The sequence below is a fragment of the Oncorhynchus clarkii genome, chromosome 12, assembly GCF_045791955.1.
Source record: "Oncorhynchus clarkii lewisi isolate Uvic-CL-2024 chromosome 12, UVic_Ocla_1.0, whole genome shotgun sequence".
Lineage (NCBI taxonomy): Eukaryota > Metazoa > Chordata > Actinopteri > Salmoniformes > Salmonidae > Oncorhynchus > Oncorhynchus clarkii.
The window spans coordinates 100,074,329-100,095,930 of record NC_092158.1 but is presented as its reverse complement, the minus strand read 5'-3'; the positions used below and the strand labels follow the sequence as shown (position 1 = coordinate 100,095,930).

The following is a 21,602-nucleotide window of genomic DNA, read 5'->3' as shown; positions in this document are numbered from 1 at the left end:
GTATGTGTGTCTGTCCAGTGTGTGTATCCAGTGTGTGTGTCAGGTGTGTGTGTGTGTCCAGTGTCTGTCCAGTGTGTGTGTGTGTGTCCAGTGCGTGTGTGTGTATCCTGTGTGTGTGTGTCCAGTGTGTGTGTGTGTCCAGTGTGTGTGTGTTTCCAGTGTGTGTGTGTATGTACAGTGTATTTCTGTGTCCAGTGTTGTATGTGTGTCCAGTTTTGTGTGTGTGTGTTTCCAGTGTGTTTGTGTGTAAAACAAGATGTGTGATTATTTCAGGGACACTGACGAGTCAACACAAACATAAAACCCTGGATAGAGGGGCTCAGTAAATGTGGAGGTGAATGTGATCAGGTGGGTCAGTGTGTCAGAGGAGGCTCTATAGAAGGACAGAGTGCCGGCTGACCAGTCCAGATACACTCCTACTCTGTGGGGGCTGGAGGAGGGGACGTCTATGGTAGTGATGGTAGAGGAATTATTATTGTGACAGGCAGAGTAACTGTTGTCAGAGCAGATCAGACTCCAGGACTTGTCATTCCATCCAAGCCAACAGCCACCCCCTCCTCTCCTGCTGATTCCTTTATTTGTCATTCCAATAACAGCACCTCTCCCACTCCACTCTACCTCCCAGTAACAGCGCCCAGTCAGACCCTCTCTACACAGCACCTGTCTACAGTCCTCAAATCTCTCTGGGTGATCAGGATACGGCTGCTTCTCTCTCCTACATGTCACCTTTCTGTTCCCCTCAGACAGAGAGAGGTGTCTGTTTACTGTGTTTAGGTCCAGTGTGAGATCACAGACATCTGATGGATGAAACCAGACACAATATTAGAAATCATCATCATTCACATTAAAATGTTAACTCACTTCACTAATTCATTTAATGTAGATGTTTCACACACACACACACACACACACACACACACACACACACACACACACACACACACACACACACACACACACACACACACACACACACACACACACACACACACACACACACACACATTGTCAAAGCAACTCTTTGTAAACTTTGGTGTCCTTGATTTCTGCTTCTGTAGAACTACAGCTGATATTTAATATGACCAAGTCAGTAATGAAGGTGGTCTTTGACTTAACTTGAATTCAGACTTATTCTTAGTCATATTCTTCACAGCAGTCAACACTCACATTTTCTAAGTCCAGGTTTCATTCTGTTCTCTCCACCATGTTCCACACTGTAGCAGTAAGCAGAAGAACAGACAGTCATTGAGGGATACACCTGAACTCACACACACACACACACACACACACACACACACACACACACACACACACACACACACACACACACACACACACACACACACACACACACACACACACACACACACAGGGTCAAGTCAGTGTGTATGTGTGTGTATGTGTGTGTCGTGTGTGTGTTGTGTGTCCAGTGTGTGTCCTGTTTGTGTGTCTAGTGTGTGCGTTTGTGTGTCCTATGTGTGTGCCATGTGTGTATGTGACCAGTGTGTAAGTGTTTCACACACACACACACACACACACACACACTGGACACAAACACACAGTCAGCATATAACTTTGTCCAAGTGGTGGTAAGAATGTTTGTCTTAACTAGCCTGATAAGTCAACATGTCTGATATGAACATTGATATAAACCCTTTACATACTTGAGTTTCTCCAGTCTGCAGTGTGGATCCTCCAGTCCAGCAGAGAGCAGTCTGACTCCTGAGTCTCCTGGGTGATTGTAGCTCAGGTCCAGCTCTCTCAGGTGTGAGGGGTTTGACCTCAGAGCTGAGACCAGAGAAGCACAGCCTTCCTCTGTGACTAGACAGCCTGACAGCCTGCAAAGAGTCAAATCATATTAAAATCACACTGATATTCTTTGGTAGTGAAAATAGTGGCAAGATATTTTTTCAAAATGTTTAGATACATCAGTGTCCTTTCAAATAAAAGGTGACATTCAGTCATCATGAAACAATGAAAGTTACAGAGGCTACAACAAAACATACTAACCTCTCACCATTACCAATAACAGAGGATACAACAAAACATGCTAACCTCTCGCCATTACCAATAACAGAGACTACAACAAAACATACTAACCTCTCACCATTACCAATAACAGAGATATCAACTTCCGGCGCCGACAGAGATGGCCGCCTCGCTTCGCGTTCCTAGGAAACTATGCAGTTTTTTGTTTTTTTACGTGTTATTTCTTACATTAGTACCCCAGGTCATCTTAGGTTTCATTACATACAGTCGAGAAGAACTACTGAATATAAGATCAGCATCAACTCACCATCAGTACGACCAAGAATATGTTTTTCGCGACGCGGATCCTGTGTTCTGCCTTACAAACAGGACAACGGAGTGGATCCTATGCAGCGACCCAAAAAAACGACTCCGAAAGAGAGGGAAACGAGGCGGTCTTCTGGTCAGACTCCGGAGACGGGCACAGCGCGCACCACTCCCTAGCATTCTTCTTGCCAATGTCCAGTCTCTTGACAACAAGGTTGATGAAATCCGAGCAAGGGTAGCATTCCAGAGGGACATCAGAGACTGTAACGTTCTTTGCTTCACGGAAACGTGGCTTACTGGAGAGACGCAATCCGAAGCGGTGCAGCCAACAGGTTTCTCCACGCATCGCGCAGACAGGAAAAAACATCTTTCTGGTAAAAAGAGGGGCGGGGGCGTATGCCTTATGACTAACGTGACATGGTGCGATGAAAGAAACATACAGGAACTCAAATCCTTCTGTTCACCTGATTTAGAATTCCTCACAATCAAATGTAGACCGCATTATCTACCAAGAGAATTCTCTTCGATTATAATCACAGCCGTATATATCCCCCCCCAAGCAGACACATCGATGGCTCTGAACGAACTTTATTTAACTCTCTGCAAACTGGAAACAATTTATCCGGAGGCTGCATTCATTGTAGCTGGGGATTTTAACAAGGCTAATCTGAAAACAAGACTCCCCAAATTTTATCAGCATATCGATTGCGCAACCAGGGGAGGAAAGACCTTGGACCATTGTTACTCTAACTTCCGCGACGCATATAAGGCCCTGCCCCGCCCCCATTTCGGAAAAGCTGACCACGACTCCATTTTGTTGATCCCTGCCTACAGACAGAAACTAAAACAAGAGGCTCCCACGCTGAGGTCTGTCCAACGCTGGTCCGACCAAGCTGACTCCACACTCCAAGACTGCTTCCATCACGTGGACTGGGAGATGTTTCGTATTGCGTCAGATAACAACATTGACGAATACGCTGATTCGGTGTGCGAGTTCATTAGAACGTGCGTTGAAGATGTCGTTCCCATAGCAACGATTAAAACATTCCCTAACCAGAAACCGTGGATTGATGGCAGCATTCGTGTGAAACTGAAAGCGCGAACCACTGCTTTTAATCAGGGCAAGGTGTCTGGTAACATGACCGAATACAAACAGTGCAGCTATTCCCTCCGCAAGGCTATCAAACAAGCTAAGCGCCAGTACAGAGACAAAGTAGAATCTCAATTCAACGGCTCAGACACAAGAGGCATGTGGCAGGGTCTACAGTCAATCACGGACTACAGGAAGAAACCCAGCCCAGTCACGGACCAGGATGTCTTGCTCCCAGGCAGACTAAATAACTTTTTTGCCCGCTTTGAGGACAATACAGTGCCACTGACACGGCCTGCAACGAAAACATGCGGTCTCTCCTTCACTGCAGCCGAGGTGAGTAAGACATTTAAACGTGTTAACCCTCGCAAGGCTGCAGGCCCAGATGGCATCCCCAGCCGCGCCCTCAGAGCATGCGCAGACCAGCTGGCCGGTGTGTTTACGGACATATTCAATCAATCCCTATACCAGTCTGCTGTTCCCACATGCTTCAAGAGGGCCACCATTGTTCCTGTTCCCAAGAAAGCTAAGGTAACTGAGCTAAATGACTACCGCCCCGTAGCACTCACATCCGTCATCATGAAGTGCTTTGAGAGACTAGTCAAGGACCATATCACCTCCACCCTACCTGACACCCTAGACCCACTCCAATTTGCTTACCGCCCAAATAGGTCCACAGACGATGCAATCTCAACCACACTGCACACTGCCCTAACCCATCTGGACAAGAGGAATACCTATGTGAGAATGCTGTTCATCGACTACAGCTCGGCATTCAACACCATAGTACCCTCCAAGCTCGTCATCAAGCTCGAGACCCTGGGTCTCGACCCCGCCCTGTGCAACTGGGTACTGGACTTCCTGACGGGCCGCCCCCAGGTGGTGAGGGTAGGCAACAACATCTCCTCCCCGCTGATCCTCAACACTGGGGCCCCACAAGGTTGCGTTCTGAGCCCTCTCCTGTACTCCCTGTTCACCCACGACTGCGTGGCCACGCACGCCTCCAACTCAATCATCAAGTTTGCGGACGACACAACAGTGGTAGGCTTGATTACCAACAACGATGAGACGGCCTACAGGGAGGAGGTGAGGGCCCTCGGAGTGTGGTGTCAGGAAAACAACCTCACACTCAACGTCAACAAAACTAAGGAGATGATTGTGGACTTCAGGAAACAGCAGAGGGAACACCCCCCTATCCACATCGATGGAACAGTAGTGGAGAGGGTAGCAAGTTTTAAGTTCCTCGGCATACACATCACAGACAAACTGAATTGGTCCACTCACACAGACAGCATCGTGAAGAAGGCGCAGCAGCGCCTCTTCAACCTCAGGAGGCTGAAGAAATTCGGCTTGTCACCAAAAGCACTCACAAACTTCTACAGATGCACAATCGAGAGCATCCTGGCGGGCTGTCTCACCGCCTGGTATGGCAACTGCACCGCCCTCAACCGTAAGGCTCTCCAGAGGGTAGTGAGGTCTGCACAACGCATCACCGGGGGCAAACTACCTGCCCTCCAGGACACCTACACCACCCGATGTCACAGGAAGGCCATAAAGATCATCAAGGACATCAACCACCCGAGCCACTGCCTGTTCACCCCGCTATCATCCAGAAGGCGAGGTCAGTACAGGTGCATCAAAGCTGGGACCGAGAGACTGAAAAACAGCTTCTATCTCAAGGCCATCAGACTGTTAAACAGCCACCACTAACACTGAGTGGCTGCTGCCAACACACTGACACTGACTCAACTCCAGCCACTTTAATAATGGGAATTGATGGGAAATGATGTAAATATATCACTAGCCACTTTAAACAATGCTACCTTATATAAATGTTACTTACCCTACATTATTCATCTCATACGCATACGTATATACTGTACTCTATATCATTGACGGTATCCTTATGTAATACATGTATCACTAGCCACTTTATACTATACTATGCCACTTTGTTTACATACTCATCTCATTTGTACATACTGTACCCGATACCATCTACTGTATCTTGCCTATGCTGCTCTGTACCATCACTCATTCATATATCCTTATGTACATATTCTTTATCCCCTTACACTGTGTACAAGACAGTAGTTTTGGAATTGTTAGTTAGATTACTTGTTTTTACTGCATTGTCGGAACTAGAAGCACAAGCATTTCGCTACACTCGCATTAACATCTGCTAACCATGTGTATGTGACAAATAAAATTTGATTTGATTGATTTGATTTGACTACAACAAAACATGCTAACCTCTCACCATTACCAATAACAGAGGCTACAACAAAACATGCTAACCTCTCACCATTACCAATAACAGAGGAGATTAGCATTTATAATGATATTTGTGCCTCTATAACTTTGTTATTCATCATTATTCACTATTCATATCTAAACGGTAAAATATGTATGAATTCCCTCAAATAAAATGTGATTCTGTACTTTGTATTCTTATTCTGCATTCTGTACTGTACTGCCTAATACTGAACATCTCAAATCCAAAATGTTGGAGCACCACATTTAAAACTGTAAGCTTCAATTTCCAAACACATGTGGTGTGGACTATGTGTGTCTGGTAAACACATGTGGATCTGGTGAACAGTTATCACTTGTTGACCAACTACAGGAATACTGACCTCAGAGTCTCCAGTTTACAGTGGGGATTCCCCAGTCCATCAGAGAGCAGCTTCACTCCTGAATCCTTCAGGTCATTGTTACACAGATCCAACTCTCTCAGGTGTGAGGGGTTTGACCTCAGAGCTGAGACCAGAGAAGCACAGCCTTCCTCTGTGACTACACAGCCTGACAGCCTGCAAAGAGATCATCATGACTTCACAAACACACTGTTAATTTAACACCAGTAGTGTAGAGGGACAATTGCAGATTATTCTCTCAAATAGGATATATATTCATCTTCCGTCTCCAAGATTTGTATGGTCATAATGTTATACTAATGTGCAAATGTGAAAATATATACATTGATTCAAGAAGTTATTAAATAATAAATATTTTTCTCTAAACTGAATATTTCTTTCTGATGATTAGTTCTTATATGTCATTTTATTTACTCACAGAACAGCTCTGGAGGCTTTGACCACTGGCAGCAGCCCCAGAAGACCTTCCTCTGATCTGGAGTATTTCTTCAGGTCAAACACATCCAGCTCCTTTTCTGAAGTCAGCAACACAAAGACCAGAGCTGACCACTGTGCAGGTGACAGTTCTTCTTCTGAGAGATTTCCTGAGCTCAGGAAGCTTTGGATCTCCTCCACTAGAGAATGGTCATTCAGTTCATTCAGACAGTGGAACAGATTGATGCTCCTCTCTGGAGAGAGATTCTCCCTGATCTTCTCCTTGATGTACTTGACTGTTTCTTCATGGCTCTGTGAGCTGCTTCTTGTCTTTGTCAGTAGACCTTGTAAGTGCTTCTGATTGGACTCCAGTGAGAGGCCCAGAAGGAAGCGGAGGAAAAGGTCCAGGTTTCCTGTCTCACTTTGTAAGGCTTTATCCACAGCACATTTGTAGACAGTAAATTTAGGCTTGTGTCTTTTCTTCACAGAAAATATCCTGGACGTTGTTTGCAGTTTTGTAACTTTAGACTTGTTGTTTGTTTGCAGTTTGTCCATTAGATTCTGATTGTTGTTGATGAATGAGAGGAACACATATACAGCAGCCAGAAACTCCTGAATGCTCAGATGCACAAAGCAGTACACCTTGTCCTGGTACAGCCCGCATTCCTCTTTAAAGAGCTGTGTGCACAATCCTGAGTACACTGAGGCTTCATTAATGTCAATACCAGCTTCTTTCAGGTCTTCTTCATAGAAAATCTGATTGCCCTTCACAAGCTGTTGAAAAGCCAGTTTTCCCAGTGACAGAATGCTCTCTTTATTCCAGTGTGGACCTGTCTCTTCTTTCCCAAGATACTTTTCATTCTTCTGTGTGGTATGAAACACCACAAGGTGTGTGTACATCTCAGTCAGCGTCTTGGGCATCTCTTCTCTCTTATGTTTCAGTATGTGTTCAAGGACAATTGCAGAAATCCAACAGAAGACTGGAATGTGGCACATGATGTGGAGGCTCCTTGATGTCTTTATGTGTGAGATGATTCTGTTGGCCAGGTCCTCATCACTGAATCTCTTCCTGAAGTACTCCTCCTTCTGTGGGTCATTGAACCCTCGTACCTCTGTCACCTGGTCAAAACACCATGAAGGGATCTTATTGGCTGCTGCAGGTCGGGTAGTTATCCAGAGGAGAGCAGAGGGAAGCAGATTTCCCTTGATGAGATTTGTCAGCAGAACATCCACTGAGGTTGACTCTGTGACGTCACAACAGATCTTGTTCTTCTGGAAGTCTAGGGGCAGTCGGCACTCATCCAGACCATCAAAGATGAACAGAACTTTGTACTTGTTGTAGTTGGAGATTCTTGATTTTTTTGTTTCAATTGAGAAGTGATTAAGAAGTTCAATGAAAGTGTGTTTGTCCTCTTTCATCAAATTCAGCTCACGAAAAGGGAATAAAAATACAAATTGGACATCCTGATTTGCTTTTCCTTCAGCCCAGTCCAGAATGAACTTCTGCACAGAGACTGTTTTTCCAATGCCAGCGACTCCCTTTGTCAGCACAGTTCTGATACGTTTGTCTTGTCCAGTTAAGGGTGTGAAGATGTCGTTACATTTGATTGCAGTCTCTGGTCTTGCTTGTTTCCTGGTTGTTGTCTCAATCTGTCTCAGCTCATGTTCATTATTGACCTCTCCTGTTCCACCCTCTGTGATGTAGAGCTCTGTGTAGATCTTATTGAGAAGTGTTGGGTTTCCTTGTTTAGCGATCCCCTCAAATACACATTGAAACTTCTTCTTTAGATTAGATTTGAGTTCACGTTGGCAAATCACAGCAAGCTCATCTGAATGAAGAAATAACACAGAGGATATTAATATTACGTCTGTTTTAATGCCTACAGTATTGAAGGACTGTTATAAAGTTTTACATTATAATAATTGATTCCCTTAACTGACTGTAAAAATGTGTAAATGTTTTCATAATGCATTACAGACTGGTGTGAATGGTGTGACTGATTATATTATTATTGGTATCATGGATTGTATTATTAATGTTGTCTCTCTCTCTCTAAATTAATCACCACAACACATCCCTGCTGCTACTTGATGAGGTCACTAGGTGTTGTGTTAATAATCCAGTTAGAGATAGGGGGCACTATTTCCCCTTTGGATGAATTGCGTGCCCATAGTGAACTGCATCAAAATCTGTCCGAAATTGCTAATATATGTATATTATTAATATTGGATAGAAAACACTCAGAAGTTTCTAAAACCGTTTGAATTATGTCTGTGAGTATAACAGAACTCACAGGGCAGGCAATCTTCCAAACATGTTTTGAAATCCTGAAAGTTGGGGCAACTTTGACGCCCCCTCCCTTCCCAACAAGTTATGGATCTGGAAACACTTCCTACGTCTTCCACTAGATGTCCTCATTCAGTAGAAAGTGTAATGGAGCATTTGCTGTGAATTTTGACCTAATGGGAAGGAAAGTAGTAAGTGCCGCAAACGATTTCCATTTTGTTGAGGCGCGCTTGCGTTTGAGTACTTCGGCTGTTCCAATCAGCTCCAATGAAAATGAATGGTCCGGTTGGAATGCTATTGGATATACATGATTATAACATCCTGAAGATTGATTCTGCACTTAGTTTGACCAGTTTCTTCGACCTGTAATATGTAATTTGGAAGTTTTGATGCAAAGTTATCCTGGACCAGAAGTCATTTTTTGGGCATGTGAGCTGAAAGTGGTAGCAAATGCTGCTACTTGGACACTAGAATTGAACATTATGAAACAAAACTATTTATTGTTGAACTAGGACTCCTTGCACTACATTCTGATGAACGACCATCAAAGGTAAGGGAATATTTATGATGTAATTTCGTATTTCTGTTGACTCCAACATGGAGGAGAAATATTGTTACGTCTGAGCGCCGTCTCAGATTATTGCAATGTTAGGCTTTTTCCATAACGTTAAAAAAAAATCTGACACAGCGGTTCCATTAAGAACCAGTGTATCTTTAATTATATGTAGAACATGTATCTTAAGTCAAAGTTTATGATGAGTATTTCTGTTATCTGGCGTAGCTTTCTATAATTCCTCCGGATATTTTGGAGGATTTTATGAACATGGCGTCAATGTAAACCGAGATGTATGGATATAAAATGCATATTATCGAACAAAACATAAATGTGTAACATGTCATATGACTGTCATCTGATGAAGATTATCAAGAGGTTAGTGATTCATTTTATCTCTAATCCTGCTTTTGTGACTCTATCTTTGGCTGAAAAAATGGCTGCTTTTTTCCTTTGATTTGGTGGTGGTCTAACATAAAAATGGTGTGTTTTCGCCGTAAAACATTTTAAAATTCTGACACGCTGGGTAGATGAACAACGTGTTTATCTTTGATTTGAGGTATTGGACTTGTTAATGTGTGGAGGTTAAATATTTCAAAATAATATTTTTGCCTGCGCCACCTTTTCAGCTGAACTGGGGGTGGAGTTGGGAACCCCTCGCCTCAACAGGTTTTAAGGCTGCTACAATATCATTGAGGTACACAGCTACTTTACCTGTAATTTAGCTACAGCTTTTAAATGTTATGAAACATCATTCAACATGAGGCAGACAGATCTTACATTTCTCCAGTGTGTCAGCAAGCTCCTTCTGGTTCATTTTCCTCAGGACGTGCAGTGTGATCTTCAGAGCCCCCTCTCTGGCACTGCTCTCCTGCTTCTCATCTTCAGGCTCCACCACTTCCTTATCCTGCTTCTGACTCTCAAAGCATTCTGGGAGTTCTGGACTAAGAATACTCTTGAACATCTTCAGCTCGTTCTTCATAACTGTCATAATTTTCTCTTCAAGCAACTGAAATAAAAAGTAAATAAGTTAAGCAAGAGAATAAATGCTTTCTCATTAACACATTAATGAATGATCAACTTTACTTGAGGTAAACAAAAACAAATGTACATAACAGGACCACATACACTGAATATGGAGGCCAGGTCTGTTTGATGACTCTGGGAAGACTGACCACTGAGAATCTCTGACTCTGATCTCTCCTGTTGGTTTCTGTGGGCAAAACATGAGATTACATCTCCTCATCCAGGGAGTGTACACACACACACACACACACACATAGGGAGGGAATGTTGTGTTTGTTTAATATTGTTTTAGGACTATGAAAATGGACAAAATGATTAGCCTATGGATTATGAAAACAACACAAATAAATGGGAAAATGGGAGAGGAGAAATGACTAGAGACAGTGTGTTTAACTCACAGACGACTGGTCTCTCCTGCTTGATTGGACTTCAACACAACAAAGACAAACATTACATCTCTCATCTACTCTGAGCTCAGATGGGGAAACATAAGAAGAGTTTCATTCCAAAAAGCTACATATTCATATTCAGATATGTTCGTAAATTAGCTTTTATTGTTTAAATAAGTTATGTTCATGTTAAGTTATGTTTTTTTGCTACATGAGGAGATGGCACATGGGTACCTGCTTCTGTAAACCAATGAGGAGATGGCACGTGGGTACCTGCTGCTATAAACCAATGAGGAGATGCAGCGCGATCTGCGTCAAAAGTAGAACTGACTTCTAGACGCTCGTTGGCGCGGGAGAGCAGTATGTCATTTTTAATAACGAAATTCATTTGGCAATGCGAGCGTTGTAGTCTGTCTCTCAGCTGTCAGCCCCGGCAAAAGTCTGGTGTCGTTACTCTGCCTTCTCCGGGGGCATGTTGAGGTAAATTTACTAACCGGGAGGTAAATTTACTAACCAGGAGGGTTGAATTATATAATTTATTAGAGGGCTGGAAGACGCACTCTCGAGGTTGTTTACTCACAATATCACATATTAAGATGATTTTTATAATGAATGTATATTGAGGTTGAGGTTCTGACTAGTGATTATTTACCCGGGGTTCAATACCTGCTATTGAGGCGCCCTGAAAATAATATTCAAAAGTTCGGTCCTTGGACACAGACGGGTTAAACACTAAAGTTACCGTCCATCTAGTGAAGAGAGGAGAACCAGACAGAGGTAGCCAGCATCCGTCAAAGAGAGATGGAGTAGCCCTCCACGGGATTTAACAGGTGGAAGAAACAACCGGGGAGCTCCATCGGTCCACAAGAAATGCAGACAGCCGGTGATGATGTAGTGGTAGCTATGGTAACTAGGAGGCTGCTGGTAGAGTAGCTAGCTAGCTTACCGAGCTGTACCGACTAGCTAGGATAACTAGGATGCTGCTGGTAGAGTAGCTAGCTAGATAGCTGGTCGTTCTGTACCTCGTCTCGGTGATGAATCCGGTGAAACACAAAATGAAACAAGGATAGAGAGTGAAAAGGATCTGGCTACACTCATACTGTCCCTGACCGTAAAGAAAAAAGCAAATTGAACAATGAACTTCGGTGTTTCAACACTGTAACAAACTCTGTCGTTATTCCCCAAGATCACCTCAGTCCACTCTGCGCGTAACCTGACAATCTCCTATGCGCCACACCGAACGGGGACGCAGACAGTTCTGGGACGCAGACAGTTCCAGAACGCGTACAGTTCTGTACGGGGACGCGGACAGTTCTGTACGGGGACGAGGACAGTTCTGTGCGGGGACGCGGACAGTTCTGTATGGGGACGCGGGAAGTTCCAGAATGCGGACATGAGCAGTGCAACACAATCAACTAAACCCAGTCTTTACAGTGGGTTACATTAGTAATATTCATTTTTTTATTATTATGTAAAACAAACATTCTAAGTTTTTTTATAACAATATTTTGAGATCTGGGACCATACCCACAAAGTGTCTCAGAGGAGAAAATTGGTCGTATAAGTGCTGAGAATAAAGACATTTTACACTTACATAAATTAAAGCTATGCATGAAGTCTCTAGTCCCACCTAGTCGTCAGATATTTAGGACACCTGGTGAGCTGTCCTAAGTAGTTAACAGCAGGTGTCTTGATAATACTATAGAATAATGCAGTGAGTCAGTGTTTCCTGCGCCACATGTATTTGCTTTGGAGTAGTTAAAATGTATGTTTTATATTTCTATATAATCAATCCATAAATAAAATAGACCTACATGCAACAGTATGTCTTGTGCTTTTGGCAAGTGATACCATTTTGTCTTAATTTTGGCAGATTAACTCATGTTTATTTCTGAAGATTAACTCAGGTTTTCGCCCAAAGGCTAAAGAGTTGTAGCTGTGGCAGGAATTGGACTTGTGGTTGAAAGGTGGCTGGTTCGAATCCCAGGCCGGGTGCTGGAAAATACAGACGGACTTGATCTGACAATGATTTATGTATAACAAGTGATACTATATATGTCTGCATTGCATTTTGTCTTCATTTTGGCAGATTAACTCATGCTTATTTCTGAAGATTAACTCTGGTTTTCACCCAGCGGCTAAGGAGCTGGAGCTGTGGCAGAAAGGTGTCTGGTTCGATTCCCGGGCCGGGTGCTGGAAAAAACAGGCGGAATTGATCTGACCACTGGAGGGCTGCTGGGTTCACCTCCTCAAAACATTAACCTTCTGTTGATCAGAACTCTAGAGGTTCTTCTTCACTGGACTCCAAAATATATATAACTTTTAGTGGTTCCATATATTAAGGAAGTGATAGAAGCCTTTTTGTTTCTAGAAGGAACCTTCTGTTCTAAGAGTGTATAGTAATAAACACGTTTTTCTTTTAATTATTTAATTATCTACATCATGTTATTTCAAGTTCTCCCTTTGGAGCACAATATTATGTTGTTAAAAAACAATCCTAAATTGGGCATAGCTATAAATTGGGCAATTGAAGGCATCTAGGGCGTAATATGTGTTTGATGAAAATGTACATTGTTTGCAACGTTGTAGGTAACATTCTTGGCAAGGGACTTGCCAAAGCTATTTAGATATTTTGTTAACTTCTTATGGGCAGGTGGGATTGTAGCGTCCCACCCGGCCAAAATCCGGTGAAATTGCAGAGCGCGAAATTCAAACTACAGAATCATAAAATCACAAGTGTAATACATCAAAATAAAGCTTAACTTCTTTTTAATCCAGCCGCTCTGTCAGATTTCAAAAATGCTATACAGCGAAAGCACACCATGCGATTAACTGAGGACAGCGTCCCGCATACAAAACCATGAAAACGTATTTCAACCAGGCAGGTGCGACACGAAAGTCAGAAAGAGCGATATAATACATTTCTTACCTTTGAAGATCTTCTTCTGTTTGCAATCCAAAAGGTCCCAGATACATCACAAATGGTCCTTTTGTTCAATAATGTCCTTCTTTATATCCATAAAAACTCAGTTTAGCTGGTGCGCTTCAGTCAATAATCCACCCAGTTTCCCTCCATCAAAATGCATACAAAATGAGTCCCAAACGTTACTAATAAACTTTTCCAAACAAGTCAAAAAGCGTTTATAATCAAACTTTAGGTACCCTAATACATAAATAAATGATACAATTCAAGACGGAGAATCGTTATTGTCTTTACCGGAGAAAAATACCAAAGAACGCGTTCTCATTCACGCGCTTGGAAACACTGCAGCCAAAATGGAGCCACCTAGAAAAATAACAATTTCTGGCTCATTCTTTCAAAAAACAGCCTGAAACTCTTTCTAAAGACTGTTGACATCCTGGAAACCATAGGAACTGCAATCTGGGATGAATTTGCCTTACAATAAAAGTGACAGCCATTGAAAATAGTGGTAGGCTTTTTTTGGGGGGAGGATGGTTTGTCCTCACTTGGGTAGGGGGCAGCATTTTCACCTCCGGGATGAAAAGCGTGCCCAAAGTAAACGGCCTGTTACAGAAGCTAGGATATGCATATAAGTATTAGAGAACTGATATGACAGGCGAAAACCTGAGGAAAATCCATCCAGGAAGTGGGATATTTTAGATGTGGGTGCTTTTCTCCTGACTATACAGTATGTCGATGGTTAGGACCTAGATTGTCGTTCCTATGGCTTCCACTAGATGTAAACAGTCTTTAGACAGGGTTTCAGGCTTTTATTTTGAAAAATGAGGAAGGAAGACCCCATGACTTGAGTGGACAGTGAGGTGCGCTATTTTGCGCTCGAGACCGGGAGCGCTTCCTCGGTTCTTTTTCCTTTCTATTGAATACGCTATTATCCGGTGGAAATTTTACAGATTATTTTGACAAAAGACAATTTGAGGATTAAACGCGCCAACAAAACAGAGTTTTTGGGACAAAAAGAGGAACTTTATCGAACAAAACAAACATTTATTGTGTAACCGGGACTCTTGTGACAACAACCAGATGAAGCTCATCAAAGGTAAGTGATTCATTATATTGCTATTTCTGACTTTCATAACTCCTCTACTTGGCTTGAAAATGTTTGTATGCTTTTGTAAGCGGGGAGCTGTCCTCAGATAATCACATGGTATGCTTTCGCTGTAAAGCCTTTTTTGAAATCTGACACAGCGACAAGAAGTTCATCTTTAAGCCGATGTATAACACTTGTATAATTTATAATTTATGAATCTTTATTATGAGTATTTCTGTATTTTGTATTTGGCGCTACCGTCTCACCCATAAGAAGTTTTAAACGGGTTTGAAGAGTGAGTTGATATAACGGTAATATTGTCTAAATTCTGCTTGTAACAACCATCAGAATTGGTCCCCCAAAAAAATATTCTGTTATAATAGACAATAATTCAAATCAAATAAAATCAAATGGTATTAGTCACATGCACCGAATACAACAGGTTTAGACCTTACAGTGAAATGCTGAATACAACAGGTTTAGACCTTACAGTGAAATACTTATGAGCCCCTAACAAACAATGCAGGTAAGTAAAAAATATGAATAAGAATATGAAATAAAAGTAACAAGTAATTAAAGAGCAGCAGTGAAATAACAATAGCGAGACTATATACAGGGGGGTACCATACAGAGTCAATGTGTGGGGCACCGGTTAGTTGAGGTAATATGTACGTGTAGGTAGAGTTATTAAAGTGATTATGCATAGATGATAACAACAGAGAGTAGCAGTGGTGTAAAAGTGGGGAGGGACAATGCAAATAGTCTGGGTAGCCATTTGATTAGAAGTTCAGGAGTCTTATGGCTTGGAGGTAGAAGCTGTTTAGAAGCCTTTTGGACCTAGACATGGCACTCCGGTACCGCTTGCCATGCAATAGCAGAGGGAACAGTCTATGACTGGAGTCTGTCAGTTTTTAGGGCCTTCCTCTGACACCTCCTGGTATAGAGGTCCTGGATGACAGGAAGCTTGTCCCCAGTGATGTACTGGGCAATACGCACTACCCTCTGTAGTGCCTTGCAGTCGGAGGCCGAGCAGTTGCCATACCAGGCAGTGATGCAACCAGCCAGAATGCTCTCGATGGTGCAGCTGTAGAACTTTTTGAGGATCTGAGGACCCATGCCAAATCTTTTCAGTCTCCTGAGGGGGAATAGGTTTTGTCGTTCCCTCTTCCCGACTGTCTTGGTGTGCTTGGACAATGTTAGTTCATTGGTGATGTGGATGCCAAGGAACTTGAAGCTCTCAACCTGCTCCACTTCAGCCCCGTCGATGAGAATGGGGGAGTGCTCGGTCCTCTTTTTCCTGTAATCCACAATGATCTCCTTAGTCTTGAATATGTCGAGGGATAGGTTGTTATTCTGCCAACACCCGACCAGGTCTCGGACCTCCTCCCTATAGGCTGTCTTGTCGTTGCAGGTGATCAGGCCTACTACTGTCGTGTCATCGTCAAAATTAATGATTGTGTTGGAGTCTTGCCTGGCCATGCAGTCATAAGTGAACAGGGAGTACAAGAGGGGGCTGAGCACGCACCCCTGAGGGGTCCCTGTGTTGAGGATCAGCGTGGCGGATGTGTTGTTACCTACCCTTACCACCTGGGTGCGGCCTGTCAGGAAGTCTAGGATCCAGTTGCAGAGGGAGGTGTTTAGTCCCAGGGTCATTAGCTTATTGATGAGCTGTGAGGGCCCAATGGTGTTGATTGCTGAGCTGTAGTCAGTGAATAGCATTCTCACACAGGTGTTCCTTTTGTCCAGGTGGGAAAGGGCAGTGGGGAGTCCAATAGAGATTGCATCATCTGTGGATCTGTTAGGGTGGTGTGAAAATTGGAGTGGATCTTGCGTTTCTGGGATAATGGTGTTGATGTGAGCCACGTTTTATGTTCAATCATTCAATTGAGTTATATTTTGCTACTTGTAGGCTACTGTCTGTAATTTGTCTCAATTTATTTTAACGTGATTTAGTGCAATTTTCTTGGGTAAGCATTAGGATAAGACTCTTCAATATTTGCAGCCAAAGGTGATAATATTTCTCTAGGTGCTGATCCGTCATCAGTATTGTGAAATAATTATAATATTAACTTCATAAAGCTAGGGGGCAGTATCCTGAAATTCGGAGAGTCTGGCGTGCCCGAAGTGAACTGCCTGTTACTCAGGCCCAGAAGCTGGGATATGCATATAATTGGTAGATAAAACCATTAAAATAATGTCTGTGAGTATAATAGAACTGATATGGCAGGCGAAAACCCCAGGAAAATCCAACCAGGAAACAGGATTTTTTTGATGTGTCATTGTTTTCCATTGACTTCCTATTGAATACAGTGTGAATTAGCGCCCAGATTGCAGTTCTTAAGGCTTCCACTAGATGTCAACAGTCTTCATACATGGTTTCAGGCTTGTTTAATAATACGTTTTAAAAAGAGGACATTTTCACCAACTGTCTGCATTAGCATAAATTCATAACCTGCACAAGTGTCATAAAACATAAATAGTGATAAAATAAATTACTTACCTTTGAAGATCTTCCTCTGTTGGCAATTAACGGGGTGCAGGAACACAATAAATAGTTGTTTTGTTCGATAAAGTCCTTCTTTAAATCCCCAAAACTCTGTTTTGTTGGCGCATTCTGTTCAGTAATCCACTGGCTCAATGGCGATCAAAACATGCAGACCAATACATCCTAATAGTATCGGTAAAGTTCGTTGAAACAAGTCAAACGATGTTTCTAATTAAGGAAATATTTGAATGGAGAAAACTGATCTGAGAGCAACGCTCCCTTTCTTTCCATCCTATCAGTATTGATACATAATCCACCAGACCTGATACCTTGTAGTGCTGCTGATCCAGTTTCTACTGGTCTGACTGAGGATATGAACCCTGTCCTGTTCACCAGACGTGATACGTTGCCCTTATACCTTGATCCAGTTTCCGCTGGTCTGCCTGAGGTTGTGGAACCTAGGTAGTTGAGGTAATAATGAGACTATAAGGAGAACCAGTACTGAGTCAATGTGCAGGGTACCAGGTAGTTGAGGTAATAATGAGACTATAAGGAGTACCAGTACCGAGTCAATGTGCAGGGTACCAGGTAGTTGAGGTAATAATGAGACTATAAGGAGTACCAGTACCGAGTCAATGTGCAGGGTACCAGGTAGTTGAGGTAATATGTACATGTAGGTAGTGGTAAAAGTGACTAGGCAATCAGGATGGAGATTATATCTCTTCATCCAGGGAGTGCACACACACACTCACACACACACAGGGAGGGAATGTTGTGTTTGTTTAATATGATTTTAGGACTATGCAAATGGACAAAATTATTAGCCTATGGATTATGAAAACAACAACAATAAATGGGAAAATGGGAGAGGAGAAATGACTAGAGACAATGTTGTTTAACTCACTGACCATGACCCATGAGTTCTTCTTACCTTTGTTTAGTAGAAAAGTATCCCTCTCTAAACAGTATAGGTAGACCCATAGACTTGTCACTCTTCATGGACACACAGCTGGGTACAGGGGAGGCTGGTCTTTCCTGCTTGATTGGTCTTCAACACAACAGAGACAAACATTACATCTCTCATCTACTCTGAGCTTAGATGGAGAAACATAAGAAGAGTTTCATTCCAAAACGCTATATATCCATTTTCAGAAATGTCCTTAAATTTGCTTTATTGTTTAAAGAAATTATGAAAGAGTTTGGTGTTTCTTCACTATCTAATCATGGTATGGGGTTGTACAATGACAGACATGCATTTGTTTATAATCAATCACTTGATGTTTCATTTCAGAGAGAAAAATAATCATGCATATTTTCTAAATGCTATATATCTGCCACACTCTCAGAGAAATCAGTAGTACTGCTAGGTTTTACACAGTAATAATATATATCTGCCTAACTCTCAGTGAAATCAGTAGTACTGCTAGGTTTTACACAGTAATAATATATATCTGCCTCACTCTCAGAGAAATCAGTAGTACTGCTAGGTTTTATACAGTAATAATATATATCTGCCTCACTCAGAGAAATCAGTAGTACTTCTAGGTTTAACACAGTCAAATGGGACCAACCGGCTCGATTCGGTCTTATTGTCGCAAAATTTAAAACTGTGTTTTTCACATTGGATTATATTAGAGACTCAGTGCTTGAAAATGGTATATCAGACACTACAGTTGAGGAACAATGGGAAAGTAATTCTGCGTTGAACGTTGATAAACTTGTAACCTCACTTTTAACCTGTTGAGTCTATGGGGGCGCTATTTCAATATTGGATAAAAAAACGTGCCCGTTTTATAAGCGCAATATTTTGTCACGAAAAGATGCTCGACTATGCATAGAATTGACAGCTTTGGAAAGAAAACAGTCTGACTCTCTCAACAAGAGAGGGTCCAGATTGTCTAGCCCAGCTGATTTGTATGGGTCCAGCTTTGCAGCTCATTCAGAACATCTGCTGTCTGGATTTGGGTGTAGGAGATGCTGGGGAGGCTTGGACAAGTAGCTGCAGGGGAGGCGGAGCTGTTGGCCGGGGTAGGAGTAGCCAGGAGGAAGGCATGGCCAGCCATTGAGAAATGCTTATTGAAATTTTCGATTATCATGGATTTATCAGTAGTGACCGTGTTACCTAGCCTCAGTGCAGTGGGCAGCTGGGAGGAGGTGCTCTTGTTCTCCATGGACTTTACAGTGTCCCAAATATTTTTGGAGTTAGAGCTGCAGGATGCAAATTTCTGTTTGAAAAAGCTAGCCTTTGCTTTCCTGACTGACTGAGTGTATTGGTTCCTGACTTCACTGAACAGTTGCATATCACGGGGACTATTGGATGCTATTGCAGTCCGCCACAGGATGTTTTTGTGCTGTTCAAGGGCAGTCAGGTCTGGAGTGAACCAAGGGCAAAATCTGTTCTTAGTTCTGCATTTTTTTGAACGGTGCATGCTTATCTAAGATGGTGAGGAAATTACTTTTAAAGATTGACCAGGCATCCTCGACTGACAGGATGAGGTCGATATCCTTCCAGGATACCCGGGCCAGGTTGATTAGAAAAGCCTGCTCGCAAAAGTGTTTTAGGGAGCGTTTGACAGTGATGAGGGGTGGTCGTTTGACCGCGGACCCTTAGCGGATACAGGCAATGAGGCAGTGATCAGGGTTAGGTTAGGGTTAGAGTTAGGGCTAAAGTAGGTTGTACTTAGAGTTAAGGCTAAAACAGGTCGTACGTAGGGTTAGAGTTTCTGTATAGCACTTTGTGACATCTGTTGATGTAAAAAGGGCTTTATAAATACATTTGATTGATTGTTAGGTTTAGGCTTTTTAAGGCAAAATATAGTATGGGTTTGTAACTCTCTTGCTTCTCCCTGTGGCCTTCTGTGGGTACTACATAACTAATTTGCGACACTTGCTAGGCTCATAATCTGAGGTAGGAACAGCATCAGATCTACAAATCAATGAGCTAGACCTGTCCATTTGGTTAGCTATAGTGGTAGCTAGGATAAACCAGGATGCTGCTGGTAGAGTAGCTAGCTAGCTTACCTAGCTGTACCGACTAGCTAGGATAAACTAGGATTCTGCTAATATGTGTTCGATGAAAATTAACATTGTATGCAACGTTGTAGGCAACATTATTGGCAAGGGACTTGATGCCTTCTATGCCAAAGCTATTTAGAGTTGTTAAATGGGTGTGAAGAGTGTGTTGATATAGAGGTAATATTGTTAAAATTCTGCTTGTAACAACGATCACAATTGGTTAAAAAAAAAATGCATTCCAAAATGCAAGGTAGCCTAGTGGTTAGAACGTTGGACTAGTAACCTGAAGGTTGCAAATTCAAACCCCTGAGTTGACAAGGTACAAATCTTTCGTTCTGACCCTGAACAGGCAGTTAACCCACTGTTCCTAGACCAGTTAACCCACTGTTCCTAGGCCGTCATTGAAAATAAGAATTTGTTCTTAACTGACTTGCCTAGTGAAATAAAGGTCAAATAAAATAAAATATATATTAGGCAACAATTAAGAGTGGGCAAAGTGGTCGTGTCGTGAAAATTCTATCAAATGTCTAACATTGCAACGAGTACAGTCAGGGTGCCGTGGAACCCCTGCAGTACCTCCACAGACCCTGGATTGAGAACCCCTGCAGTACCTCCACAGCCCCCGGATTGAGAACCCCTGCAGTACCTCCACATACCCCGGATTGAGAACCCATGCAGTACCTCCACAGACCCCGGATTGAGAACCTCAGCAGTACCTCCACAGACCCCGGATTGAGAACCCCTGCAGTACCTCCACAGACCCCGGATTGAGAACCCCTGATTTAGCAGATGCTTTTATCCAGAGCGATTTACAGTAAATGCATTCATCTTAAGATAGCTATTTATTTTGGAAATGAACTGAATAAATTCTTCATAAAATTGTCATCTCACCTCTTAGCTTTGGTGTCATGTTCCCCAGAGAGACTCATTATAGAGGCAGGGCCTCCCTCCTCTCTCTCCCCAGAGAGACTCATTTTAGAGGCAGGGGCCCCCTCCTCTCTCTCCCCATAGAGACTCATTTTAGAGCACTGACCCCTAAATAGAGATCCAGCATGTTGGTTGTGGTTAACTCATTGACAACTAATTATTGATTGTCAAATGTTCTCATTATTCATTATCTCTTAGAAAAAAAACATTTACTAAAAGACACATCACTTGGTGATGGGAAACCAAGACTTTCTGAACTTTTTGGGACTTTCACCAAATTGTGCCTAAAATGCCATTGATAGATTGGAGTACGAATAAACAACATTTAGTTATAATGTAGCCTCCAGGTTCACCATGTTATAATGTGGGGTTCTCTTATAGCCTCCAGGTTCACTACGTTATAATGTGGGGTTCTCTATTAGCCTCCAGGTTCACTATGTTATAATGTGGGGTTCTC

At 42.5% G+C, this 21,602-nt stretch overlaps 1 protein-coding gene across 1 annotated transcript; it reads right to left on the bottom strand.

Annotated features, from left to right (window-relative positions):
* Positions 1-215: 215 nt before the first annotated feature.
* Positions 216-21,346, bottom strand: LOC139421758 (NLR family CARD domain-containing protein 3-like). The gene is made up of 9 exons (XM_071172877.1): positions 21,110-21,346; positions 18,135-18,251; positions 10,422-10,506; positions 10,075-10,302; positions 6,458-8,289; positions 6,022-6,195; positions 1,665-1,838; positions 1,168-1,214; positions 216-797 (listed from the first exon to the last, which is right to left on the bottom strand). Exons 1-9 carry the CDS (start codon positions 21,235-21,237, stop codon positions 265-267), a joined length of 3,318 nt encoding a protein of 1,105 aa, XP_071028978.1. The 5' UTR covers positions 21,238-21,346; the 3' UTR covers positions 216-264.
* Between the last annotated feature and the right edge of the window lie 256 nt (positions 21,347-21,602).